This window comes from Neovison vison, chromosome 1, assembly GCF_020171115.1.
Source record: "Neovison vison isolate M4711 chromosome 1, ASM_NN_V1, whole genome shotgun sequence".
NCBI lineage: Eukaryota > Metazoa > Chordata > Mammalia > Carnivora > Mustelidae > Neogale > Neogale vison.
Window position 1 is genome coordinate 116,819,893 of NC_058091.1, and position 13,899 is coordinate 116,833,791.

The 13,899-nt window shown below is 40.7% G+C and overlaps 2 protein-coding genes across 4 annotated transcripts in view; one reads left to right on the plus strand and one right to left on the minus strand.

Moving 5' to 3' along the window:
• The window catches only part of MAPK14 (mitogen-activated protein kinase 14), a 78,737-nt gene extending 67,297 nt beyond the window's left edge, over positions 1 to 11,440 (minus strand). Inside the window, exon 1 of one of the 3 annotated variants that reach the window (XM_044254815.1) lies at positions 11,056 to 11,440. In XM_044254815.1, coding sequence (XP_044110750.1) covers positions 11,056 to 11,171 — 116 coding nt within the window. In that variant the 5' untranslated portion in view covers positions 11,172 to 11,440. Of the gene's footprint in view, positions 1 to 3,084; positions 3,128 to 11,055 lie in introns of those variants that run through there. The other 2 variants (XM_044254812.1, XM_044254817.1) reach the window with 2 other exon arrangements.
• A 1,908-nt stretch (positions 11,441 to 13,348) lies between these two features.
• The window catches only part of SLC26A8 (solute carrier family 26 member 8), a 78,894-nt gene continuing 78,343 nt past the window's right edge, over positions 13,349 to 13,899 (plus strand). The window contains exon 1 of the mRNA XM_044244457.1: positions 13,349 to 13,354. Coding sequence (XP_044100392.1) covers positions 13,349 to 13,354 — 6 coding nt within the window. The remainder of the gene's footprint in view (positions 13,355 to 13,899) is intronic.

Here is a 13,899-nt window from a genome sequence, read left to right on the forward strand (position 1 = left end):
CTGCTTATCTCACAATGCTGTTTTGAGGCTTAAGTAAGATAATTATGTGACAGTACTTGATGAACTGTAAAAGACAGGTAGTTTTAAGTGTTCTAGATTGAAATAACATGCTATTATAAAATAGTTTCATGACAGCTTCCAGCATGGGGTTTACCACACAGTAGATTCTCAATATATATATTTAGATCTATTACTCTCAAATTTGAAGTTGAGTAAACCTCTGAAATGACAGTAAAATAGGAAAAGTAAAATATAATTGAGGGACCAAATCCTTGATCATTTGTTTTTATCCTATGGATAATGAACATGTAGTTTCTACAAGTTAAAATGTACAATTAAATTATTCAGCAATTATTGGGCAGGATCTAAGACTACAATCAGCAACATAATGTAGCCAATACTTTATAAATAGTGAATTTTTAAAAATCCCTTTATTATTTGTTTCCAAATCCAAACTCTGAGGAAAAGCAGAAGCTATAGGTAATCTGCATATCCTCTAGCCCAGGGCCTGGAACATAATTCAAAATTAATAAGTATACACCAAAGCAGATAGTTCTTGATCTCAAGGAACAGTGACGTCTCACTGGAGACTCAGAATAAACAGACACTCACATAAACAAATTACTGAAGACTTTAAAAAGCAATACATTTGCTTCCTCTAATCCATTCTATATACTCCAGTCGGATCAGTTTAAAACACTTTTCCTCAATACTTTAAAAACTCAAGAAATTTTAACAGCTTTCCATGGCCTAGGAAAATGCAGTGCCTTAGCCCTACTCCATGGGTACTTCTTCATTTCTGGGTGTAGGATCCAAGCATCTGTATTTTAAAACTTCACACTGATTCTGAAGAACAACCAAGTAAGAACCACAACTGGGTTCAAGCTACCTGAGATATTCAGGCCAGTTGATCTCATAACTAATTCTCTTAGTTGTGTTTTCTCCTGCTCTCTAAAATATGTTCCCTTTCCTCTTCAAATATTATCCACCTTTCAAAATAACCTTCAAATCCCTTTTCTTCCATGAAACCATTCTAACTACTATAGCCCACAATGTCCCACAACTCTACATACATCAATACCTTTTTATATATACAGTTCACTTCGATTTTATGTCTATTTTTTTGTTTATTTGTTTTAATAGGCTCCATGGCAGGGCTTGAATTCATGACCCTGAGATCAAGATCTGAGCTGAGATTGAGAGCCGGCTGCTTAATCAAATGAGCCACCCAGGTGCCCCTTTTGTCTATTTCTTTTAACACTGATAGGCATTTAACACTGATGGATGACCAACAGATTTTCTTCACTACGTTAAATCTAAAGCACAGGCAAATACATATACACACACCATTTCAAATTTTCAAAATCATGTTGCCTTAACAGAGTTACAGAAAGTTACAGAAATCTTCAGGTAATTGGCTTGTTCCCTCATTGTAATTTTCATGACCACTGTCATTCATCAGTGTTAATGAAAGCTTTCTTCAAATATCACAACTTCACAACTCTAAGCCTGAATCATACAAGTTTAGAACATCAATCTATTCCCAGGGTAATTAGTGCTACATCTGAGATCATCCTCAAACAATGTTAAGAAAAATAACCAAGGAAAAGCATGAAACATTACATCTCAATAGACCTTAAAACCAAAGGGTTAGATATTCCTAAGATAAGGTTTAGAAATACAAATTTGGACACACAATGCATGAACAAAGCCCCTGCTGAGACTGTATCATATGATGAACTGTGCCTGGGTGGCACAGTTGGTTAAGCGTCTGACTCTTCGTTTTGGCTCAGGTAATGATCTCAGGGTCCAGGGATCAAGCCCTGAATTAGGCTCTGTGTCAGCATGGAGTCTGCTTGAGACACTCCCTCTTTCTCTCTGCCCCTCCCGCTCATGCTGTATCTGTCTGTCTGTCCCTCTCTCTTTTTAGGGTTTAATAAAACCTTTAAAAAAAAGAAGAAGAAAAAGAATACGCACAGAAAGTATTGTTTTTTTCTATCTTTCTGCTAGTGGAAGGTTCAAGTTATCCTATCGAGGTTTTCCTCAGAGCCAATCGACCCAAATACATAGAGTTATAAAAGTAGTTCTCGACAAGGGTGATTTTGTCCCCAGGGGACATATGGCAATGTCTAGAGACATTTTTGGTTGTCACAGCTGAAGGTTGCTCTTTTTTTTTTAAAGATTGGAGGTTGCTCTTGACATCTAGCAAGTAGGGTACAAGCATACTGCTAAATATCCTATAATCCACAAGATAGTCAGCCACCCCAAACAATTATCCCACCAAAATGTCAGTAAGTTGAGTAACCCTAGGTTATATTATATTTGGAACTTGATAAATGTTCATAATACTGTTTTCTTAATTTGCCATTTTCCCCTTTTGCTCCCTTTAGCATTGATACCATTTAACTTACTGAGATTGCTAATTTCAAAGCAGATCATTCAAAGCATAAGGCACATAACATCTAGTACACATAACATTTTGTTCCTAAACTAGGAACAAAAAAATGAAGCAAGATAAACTTAAAATGTCAAATGAGAAAATTATTAGAAGTTTATCAATATAAGATGCCAACATCAATATTTCACTTCAGTTTAATACTAAAATCATTAAGAAGCTGAAGAAGATAACTAAGATTTTCCCAGCATTTGGTTGCCTGGAGAAGAAAACATAAATAGAAACTTATTATGCAAAAGTCTAAGTTCGAGAAGGCTCAAGCTAGATAAAACCCTATATGGATTTGACAGAAGGGGGTGGAGAAATACCTTTTGGGGATATTAAGAATAATGCAATTATTTCTATAAGTAAAGTTACATCTACTACAAGGATGATGAAATACAAGAAAGAATTCAATATGCAATTGCGTAAATCAGACTCTTCAAGCTGAGTGTCACAGGACAGACTAAGAGCACAATTAAGGGCACTTAATTTGTAGGTGAAGAAGACTATCTCAGCAGAGACACCACCCCAAGTGGAATTATAGGGCTGGGTTAAGGCTCTAAAGGACCCTTACCCTGTCAGTCCCCTGTTTCCCCTAACACATAGCCTCCGTGAACCCTGGGCAGATCAAAAGAAGAAGTTCTGACCTGTTGTGGGCACATGCTGATGTCATCACTTTCTAGATCTGAATCATCAGATGGGAGGGCTTCTCTGACACAGATTTCCAACATATATCCTTGCACAGGGTTTCCCTAGATATAAAGTAACCAGTGTCACTAGTCAAGGGAGACAAAAGAATCTAAAAGAAAATTTCAAAGGAAGCCAATAGAAACATAAAGGTGGATGTGAAATGGCAACTTAAGTGAAAGAATGCAGAAAAGAAAGCTACAAAGAGATTACTTACAAAGTAATCTCTGAGGAAACAAAGTAACATGTCCCTAGACTGATACTTTTGAAAGCAGTCACCCTTTCTGCCTTTTCATTTTTATAAACATAACATCTAGTGCAGTGCTTAATACAGGCAATACTGAATTAATGAATTTAAGAAAACAAAGGGGACAACTGGTATGCTTTTTGCCTTTTTTTTTTTTTTTGGACATAGTTGTATTGTGTGATGCCTCCACGTGGGACCATAAGCTTGGAAAAGCAAACTTGTGGGTAGATTGACAGTAAGACACACATACATACCTCCTTCATGTCACAGGCATAGTGATAATACCACCAAGGCCTAGAGCTTTTGAGGAAAACAAGGAAATCTATAACAACATCATTCAAAGTAACAGGAGCCAACGTGTTCAGGGTCTAAAGTTACTCAGACAGCAGCTAGACAAAATAAACATTTGTTCTATTACCTTTTTGTTATGTTACCATGGGAATCTGTGTTTAGGAACACTTATTTTCCCCAACTAGATGATAGAGCAGTAAAAGGGGGAGAGCTTTCATGAAAGAGGAGAGAAACCTGTGTATCTATAAAGGCAGGTAAGACAATAAACCCTATAAGATTTTATAGGGTCACGTATGTGTAGAATTATTTAATCATAACTTATTCAAGTTAACAGAGAAGCCCTTGGGGCCTCACAGCCAAAACATTAGTAACAGGTAACAATAATCAGACCTCTACTAAAATGACTATAATGGGGTAAGGTGGAGGAATGTAAAGCAGATATAGGGTCAAATAAAACACAAAATAAATGAGATCTTAAATGCTGAAGGAAGGTAAAAATGTCTTTCAAAATATGACCCAATTGTAAGAAAAAACCTAGAAGCCCAAAGAAGTTAGAAAACATTCAACCTGCCAGCAGGCTAATCTTCTTTTGTCAGCAGAAGTCTAGAGCTAATCTCTTCGCTCCCTTCCTTTTGGCAACAGAAACCTGAAAAAGTGAAGTAAGCCCATGTTATTTAAAGAGCTGAACTGGAATACCCTGAATTTCTAAGGCCCAACAGAAGTACCAGCTCTAGTATTCTGAGCCTTCTGGAATGAGAGCTGTGCACATGGGTTGGGGCTGTGCACCAATTCATCAGACTCCCCCATTCTACCCTAAACTATAATTAGCACCTCCAATGGGTAGGGAATAGAACTGAAAAAATAAGAGACCCCAGAGAAGAGTTATCTGTTAAAACATAAATTAGATCATGTGTCTCTCCTCTGGTCATAACCCTCCATGGCCTCCCCTATCGCCCAGAATAAAAGGAACAGTTCTTAGGAAAGCAAGGCCCTTCATGATTCCTGCACATTTGCAGCCCCTCCACCCTCTTCTACTACTATTTGGCCCCTGGATCATTCATTGCTGGCCAGACTGGTCTCCTAGCTATCCTAGAAAAAGAGGCCTTTGCCTTGAGGCCTTTGCACCTCCTGATCCCTTAGCCTGGAATGTTCTTCCCTCCCGACCCAAGTCCAAACCGTGCTCTACATCACCTCCTGCAGGTCTTTGTTCAGCTGTCACTTCATCACTGCGGCCTACCCTGACTAAAAGGGCCCACTTAAAAGGACAACACAGCCATCCCGGTATTCCCTCTCCTTTCCTTTCTTCATTTTCCCCATAGCAACAATCGCCTGACATACTATAAATTTTATTTATTACCTATTTCCACTTTCATCCCCCTTAGAATATAGGTTCTTATGGGCAGAAATTTTCATCTGTTCTTACTCATCTCCAAGACCTGAAGAATGATTCATACATAGTAGGTGCTCCAAGTATCCATACAACACACAGTCCTGTCCTAAAGGACATTAGCATGAATCCCTCTTTCTCTCCATTTGCTTTAACAATTCTTACAATACTCCAAAGTTCAGATAGTGGTACTGAAATAACAATTTGTTCAAAACCAAAACTTAGGGGTCATCCTAGGCTGCTCTTTTCTGTATTCTTTCTCCCCTGACCTTCAGCCTAGGAGTCATGTCAAAAATCCAAGACCTATTTGTCAAAACTGCAGAATTTACAGACCACCATTTTCCTCTTTGCTATAATAAACTCTTAACAGGCTGAAATGCTGGAAACTGGTTCGTTTTATAAATTTTTAACACACAAGCACTTAATTTATGGAAACCCTGTGCACACCCTGTTTGCAAAGACAAACTTCTAATACTGAAAGCTTTATTTACATAAAAATTAAAAAAAAAAAACCAACCTCAAGTTTAAAGAGATTTTTTTGTTTGTTTTTGTTTTTGGGTTTTTTGTCCTGAAGAAATACATGCATGACTTCCAAGTACATGGTGACCGTGATACAAAAATCCCTAGGTTCCCTAAGCCAGGAAACCCACTTTACAATGAGGTTTTTACTGAGCATTATAGTAAGGATATCTCTTGTACAGGAACTAATCAATAACAAATTTCACAGTAAAGAGCAAAAATCTAATGTATTTTCAAAGGCCTGGAGAGGCAATTTTTTTCTATTAATATTCTCTACTTACATAACACAAACATGTACAGATAGTACCAACTTTACAACACTTCTTTACACTGAAGAATTTCAAACCAACATAATTAATAAATTCAGAAATTAAATATTTGCACTGCCTAATAATTACTGGGGGAAAAATGTGATCTGGGCAATGAGTTCATTTTTTGGTCTAACAATTCTGAGGAAGAGGTATACTTTAACAAGTTAAGTCACTACCCCTCAGATTAGCTAGGCAATGACGCTGGTGGGATTGGTTCTGTACAGTCATAGCTCTATTGCAAGTGACCCAGCTACCTCTTTCTTCACAAAAAGAGGGATAAATGCAAACAGCACAAAAGAAGGTACTATCACACAAACTCAACAGCCTGTATATAGAGAAAAGACAACTTCTAAAGTGTTGAAACCCCAGAACCAAATCCAAAGTACCACTGACAAGTAAGCCATTCCTTCTAGAAATGAGTACAGTTCTTCTTCTACATAACTGGGTTAATAACAGAGAATCAGTAAAGATTGAATGATGATGCTTTCAATGAAAATACTTTATAGTGTAAAATCCCATAAAAATGCCAATTTATACTAAAATGAGAATGATCTAGTCCGGTGAATTCTTCCACCTTTGAATTCAAAGCTTCAGGGGTTCAACACCATCTGCACAATTGCCCAAGCAAGTTCATGATAGAGTCAACAGACAAATCATCCCTAAAGCTGAGTTAGAGGGAAATTTAAAAAGAGTAGTCTTCAGTATCAAGAAATTAAACTGGCAGAACTGAAAAGCCAGAGGTTCGGAATACCCTTATTTTAAAATGGGAGCCAGTAGAAAAGTATCAGTAAGAAAATGGGATTCGATAAATAAAATACGACTTCATAACAAATCTGAGGGTTTTTTTTTTTAAGATTTTATTTATTTATTTGACAGAGAGAGTGAGCACAGGCAGATAGAGTGACAGGCAGAGGCAGAGGGAGAAGCAGGCTCCCCGCCGAGCAAGGAGTCCAACACGGGACTCGATCCCAGGAAGCTGGGATCATGACCTGAGCCACCCAGGCGTCCCCTGAGGGTTTTTTTTTTTAAGATTTTATTTATTTACTTGACAGAGAGAGAGAACACAAGTACACAGAGAGGCAGGCAGAGAGAGAGGGGGAAGCAGGCTCCCTGCTGAGCAGAGAGTCTGATGTGGGGCTCCATCTCAGGACCCTGAGATCATGACCTGAGCAGAAGGCAGAGGCTTTAACCCACTAAGCCACCCAGGTGCCCCAAATCTGAGTTCTTTTTAAAGAATCTTTTATATCGGGGGTGCCTGAGTGGCTCAGGCTTTAAGTGTCTGCCTTCGGCTCAGGTCATGATTTCAGGGTCCTGGGATTGAGCCCTACATAGGGCTCTCTGCTTGGCAGGAAGCCTGCTTCTCCCTCTCCCACTTCCCCTTCTTGTGTTCCTGCACTCACTATCTCTCTGTCAAATAAATAAATAAAATCTTTTTAAAAATCTTTATATATCAATAATATAAATATTTGTTATTAGATTTAAATATTTATTTGTTAGTACTGGTGACATGCAGCCAATCACCTTACTTTTGGTTACAAAGAAAAGCAAATGGGAAGAAATATCAGTACGGGCCTACTATCACCACTAGAAAAATAAAGGGCAAGCCCCTCTTATTGATCAGGAGTCAAGAAAGTCATCTTTACATAGTCAACAGTGATGTTTTTTCATTTATCTGTGCCCTGGCTCATCCCAAAAGAAAAAAAAAAAAAAGATTTAAAACTGTAAATGGCTATTAGCACTAAAACTTAGCTTTATTTATATTACATTTACGTATATACAGTCTTATTACACAAAGCATTTAGGAAGCTGGATTTGATTTCTTAGTAAATTTTGCCATCCTCTTACTAAAAATCGTGTATATGCTTTATATACTGATGATAAATATAAACTACACAGCAAAATGCCCAGAACATAGTAAGCAATCCATAAAATATAGTTATTATTCGCATTAGGCTATAAGCTTGAGGAGGGAATGGACTCTCTCACTCTGTCTTGCTCAGCGCTCTAGCTCAGGAAACCTAGCCCGTTATCTAGTCCATAGCCGTACTCAATACTGTAGAATAAACAAATGACTATGACTTAAGAGTAATTCTCAACTCTCACCTCTTTTATGGAGACCAGGGCCCCACCTCCTCTAATCAACAGCAAGGGTCTGGAAAAACCATACCCAGAGGAAAGGCATTTAAGTTCCTGTTTGTATTTCCTCAAATTCACCACAAAGAGTACCCCCCCTTCTGTCCCAAAACCAAAAAATCAATGCTTTGCAACAAAGTATTCTTAAACAATACTTTTGCTTCATTTCCCCTCACAGATGATGCACAAAGTTCCTTAAAACTGCAAGACTTATTTAGTTCCCTTTACCCCCTTAAAAAGGAAAAGCATATTTATAAAACCTTATCAATTTCTAGTCTGATTCCTCCATCTTGGATTCATAGTTGGTTATCATACAGGATGCTATTTGCTTTTCTACCGTATACTTAGAACAAATTAAAATAATGAAAATAGGCTTAATATTTAAAAACTTAAGTTATACATCAAAGCATATCACACTTTGGAACAATCAAATTAGGAAACTGACACCTATTTCAGTGAGGTTGCATTCCTTAAAATGCTTTCAGAGATTCTTTTTTGGAACAGACTTCAGATCCAGTTCTACAAGTCACACAAGAAATTCGGTCATTACTTTATAGTTACAACTCCTATTTGACCTAAAACAGTATGACCAATCTGAATGCCTAATCTTTTTCACCAGACTTGAGTACAAGTTCTCTAAACTATTTGAATTCAGTTTGATTGCATTATTTCCTAAAATCAAATCTGTTCTCAAAGGATGATGGTAGTGAAAAATAACAGAGGCTCCAGAATGGATACTATAAGAAATTTAAAAGCGGGGGGGGGGGGGGAACGACACAAAAAAACAGTTTTCTGCAATACCCAAAAAACTAATTGAAAGAACAACCTCAAATGAATGAGATACCACTTAATTGTAAATCTGAATTCCAGTATTTCCAACCCAAAGTCAGTTACATTTGTTTACAGTCAACTGTCACATAATAACAGACGTATTTTCCTCCATCATTATACCATAGGTTACAATGTAAATCCCTTAACAGAATTACTACTAAAAAAAAGACACATAAGAAACTGAACAGTGGTTGTCTCTGAGGAAAGGAATGGCATGGTTGGAGAACAAGAAGGAAAGGATACCTTTCATTAAATATCCTTTTATGCCTTTTGAATTTTATACAATGTGAACACATGACCTATTTTTAAAAATCTGTTTGGCAAAATTACTTCCAAGTATCAGATACTGCTGGCTTCTGTAAGCCAGAAAAGTACAGTACTAAAGAAATGTAAAGGTCATTTTAATGACACTTCACTGAAAATCTGAATCTTCAATTCCAGTGTAGAGTTATTCATACCAACAGCAGGAAAACCTTACAAGCATTTCAAGTTCACTAAACTCCCCAGAGTTGAGTTATTCTGCTGTATCATTTCATTAAAGTTTAAACATCATTGGAAACAAAAACCTGGTACTACCAAAATTAATGTCAACTGGAGAATGAAAAATAAAGGTAAAAAAGTAAGCTATCAAAAAAGCAATGATCTAAATAAATCTTTGAAAATTTGCAAATCAATCACACACACATATATACACATCTATAGTAAAATGTCGCAAATTCCCTTAAAATCTAAAATGCCGTATTATTAAAAAAATGGAGATGTCAAGCAAGGAGCCATCAGCAACATTAACTCACACAGCTTGAACTAGAAGATGCAACATGATCTGTTTCCTGACACAATTGCATAATCTCAATTACCCAGAAGATTCTACCAAACAGGAAATTCATGATGTGACTTCAAGAAACACAGGAATTATAAAGATTAACACATCCAAAAGTCTGGAATTTGTTCCAAAACAAAAAAATAATTTTATAAAGCCCTTTTCAAATGATGCATGCACATGAATACATGAATTAGTCTCAAATCAGCAGCTCTCAAGTTACAGTAAATCTAAAATCGAGTGTGTAATACCTAAATTAGTGAAATATTTCAGATCCAGAAATTTTATGGTATCAATTTAATTTAAAACACCCAGTATGATTTAAAGATGAGACGTGTCTCTTCCTTCCTTTGCTATAGACTACTCCTTCCTTTGCTATAGATCTTTACAAAAAACATCGTGTACCTCAGGCTACAAATGCAGATAAGTTCCCTGCAAACTCTCTCACGGACTTTAAAAAAAAAAAAAATATTCACAAGATGTACTGCAATTTAAAAATATTTACAATACATCCCAGCATTGTTAGTAACTTCTTGCTCTTGAGCGCGTCCAACGGATCTGAATCTCGCTTGCTCCAAAGGGGAAAATTGTTTTGCCAAACAATACTTAAATGAGCAGTGGTATGTGACTAATCAGTGAGGCCGCCAGCTTCTCAAGCTGCAGTGTTCTTGCAGGCACTACCACCCACCCCCACTCTGCAAAAAGGAAATACGCTTTCAACCGAATCGGAAACACACCACTCAAGCTGGCACTGTGCTGGCCGAGATAAAGTCGGTATTTTAGGTTCTACGGGTCGCTGCTAATCCAAGTGCGAATTCAAAACGAATGCTTCTCAAAAGGAGATTTCGAAAGAGGTTTGCAAAAAAAAAAAAAAAAAAACCCGGACAGAACGCCCTTCGTCGTCGTCAGTTTTGTTCGGACAACCGCATCTCCCGGTCGAGTTTTGCCCTTCTGCTTCTCCCTGCAGCTTCCCGGGCTTGTCTGCTTTGAGGGCGGGCTTTGGCGCCCAAAGTAGACGCACCTCCCGAGAGGATCTTCCTGCTGGATGCTGGCAGGGAGACCCCCGAAGAGGCGCCCCCGCCCCCGTGCCTGCCCCCGAAGCAGCAATCCCCACAAGAAGGGCTTGCGCAAGGTGCGAGCCGGGGCCGAGCTCCAGCACCACAACCCACCATGGACCTGCATCCTGCACACAGCTGACCGCCTACCTGGGGGTGCAGAGTGAGGGGTGCAAGGGGTACAGGGAGTGCAGGACAGGGGTCCAAGAGGCAGCGGTGCTCTCCCCCAAGGAAAATTCCTGCCGCTTGGTGCATCGCTGAGCTATGGGGGCAGGCCTGGCTCTGGGGTATTAAGGGCGACTCAGCCCACCGCAGACCCAAGCCCGGTGACACTCACCACACGGAGCCATAGGCACCAGAGCCCACCGGGGAGAGATTCTGGTAACGCTCGGGCACCTCCCAGATTGTCTTGTTCAGCTCCTGCCGGTAGAACGTGGGCCTCTCCTGAGACATCTTCCAGCGGCGGCCGCGGGGCTAGGAGGTGGCCCTGAGGGGCCCCGCCTGCGCCCGCTCCCGCTCCCAGGCCCTCGTCGCCCGCCCGGCCGGGCGGGGACCTGGAGCTGGCAGTCGGCGCAGGTGCGGCAGACGCGACCCCGCCGACTCCCGCGCGCGCGGCCCCTGTCAGCCGCAGCTGCTGGACGCGCCTCAGCGACCGGAGCGAGCCCGGCTAAGGGCAAGGGCACGCTCCGGAGCCCAAGGCTGCGCCCACCACGCTCTCCCTGCACCCTCTCCCAGACCAGGCCGACTCCCGGCTGCACCGCGGGACTACCGCTCCAGCTGCAGCGCCCGCTGAGGTTCCAGTGGTCGCCGTTCCAAAGCCAGCGAACAGGAGCCTCTTGCCGTACTCTCGCGAGATCAGCTCCCGGGACTCTCCACGAGCCGAGATTTTACCCAATATGGAACCTGCCCACGGGAGGGGGTTGACGACGGGAGAGGATGGGAGGAGCACTTCTCGCGAGAAAAGAGCAACAGCTGGACACCGGAGGCAAGAACTCTCCCGGACTTAAGGGCGCGAAGGCGGACCCGGGAAGGAAGGGATAAGCTGGCAATGTATGCCGCGTGCGCCCCACCGTGGTCGGCGGAGTAAGTGCCTGACTCTGTTGTGGAAAGCGACAGTGACTAATAGGGTGTCGGGAAAAGAGCCAAAAGATCTTTGAACTGCCTGTAGTCACCAGCAGCCGAGCATCTGCTAAGCAGAACACCCAATTTCCAAGAAATATTTACATTAAAAAAAGGAGATTCTGGCCAGAAAGCCGTTGTATTCCATCTGCTCAAGGACATACGGCTTAATCTTCGGAATTGTGACGAACTCTATCCCAAAAGCAAATATTAGTTCTGCATTAAGGCTGAGGTTTTCCATCCAAACTCTCCTAGCGGTTCTTAAACTTTTATGTGCAGAAGAATCACTTTAGATGTTTAAAAATGCAAGTCTCAGGACCCACAGGGAGTCTAAGTGGATAGGTCCGTGACAGGCTCCAAGAATGCGCATTTTTACAAAATGCCCCAGGTAGTTCTGATTAAGGAAAGTCTCCGGTATCTCCCTTTGAAAGGGGTTTTGAAACATTACTCAGAGGGTTTGAAACTGATTTCTGCTCTGAAGCTTCCAGTGAAGACGATTTTAAGCATTTGATTCATGCCTTTCAGATTAAGAAGCAGCCGGGTGGCTCAGTGGGTTAAAGCCTCTGCCTTTGGCTCAGGTCATGATCCCAGAGTCCTGGGATCGAGCCCTACATCGGGCTCCCTGCTCGACAGGGAGCCTGCTCCCCCCACCTTCTCTCTGCCTGCCTCTCTGCCTACTTGTGATCTCTATCTGTCAAATAAAATCTTAAAAAAAAAAAAAAAAAAAAAGGAGAGCAAGGCAGAGAGTGGTCTTTTGGCAGTGTCACATCAGGCAAGTCGATTGACCTTTCTTAGACCTTCGTTCTAGTTCTGGGAAAAATAATTCCTGCAAAAATAATTCCTGCCTTACATTCCCACTTAATAGGGTCATTTATAAAGCTGAACAAAATAAGTGTGATTGGGCAAGATATTATAACCCCATACCTACCCCCACTTTTAAGCTTGTCACAATCTCTCTTAGAAATAACTGGGTTAAGGGCGCCTGGGTGGCTCAGTTGGTTGGACGACTTGCCTTCAGCTCAGGTCATGATCCTGGAGTACCGGGATCGAGTCCGGCATTGGGCTCCCAGCTCCATGGGGAGTCTGCTTCTCCCTCTGACCTTCTCCTCGCTCATGCTCTCACTTTCTCTCTCTCAAATATATTTTAAAAATCTTAGAAAAAAAAAGAAAGAAAGAACTGGGTTCAAGCCAGGACACTTTTCAGCACTTACCATGATTATTCTCTTTGGTGTTACGCATCCCTTGGAGTGCTCTGATTTTGCCTATCTTGTCCCAGCATCTTGCACAGTGCCTGGAACACAACTGGTACACCATAAATATTTATTGGACTAATTATGAATAATGACCATGATCTCAGTTTAGGAGGTAGTGCAGGATCCTCAGTTCTCCTTGAGGAAAAACAAAAACCAGAATCATGGATGATTCATGGAAAGCTTTTCTTTGGGGGATTCAGTGTGGCTTAGCCTGGATTCTCTTGCCTATGAAGACACCCGGCTTGAAAATGTTCCAAAATGCGGGTTAGAGAGCTTTCCAAGAAGTAATGAAGGTTGAAGGAGGAAGTAAGAGCAAGAAATATAACTGTGATATAGCAGGTAGGAGTGGGGGATCAAGGTAATGAGTGCATTGATAGAAGGGAGGAAACTCGGCAGCAGGAATCCTAAGGAATTCATAAAATTCTCCAAAAAATTGGGATAGTGAGGTGAGTGACTGAAAGGGCAAAGATGAAGTAAGCAGTACATTCAGTCACTCATTCAACAATTATGTACTGAATACCTACTGGGTGCCAGGCACTTCTAATTCAAGTCGATTCAAAAACAGAGGCAGTTGCTGCTTACATGAGATTTACAATTTATTGACCTATTATTATATGCACATTGTTTATGCACTAATACAGCAGTTAGAAATAAAAATCCCTGCCTTATGGGGGTGACAATCTACAAAAAGTAAGGACTAAGTAAAGTGAACACGTTAGACACTAATACAGTAATCGAGCAGGTGTAAAACCGCTCTGGGCCAAGCAGGACTACAGGGCATAGTTAGAGACAGTGACAGGAGCTGAATC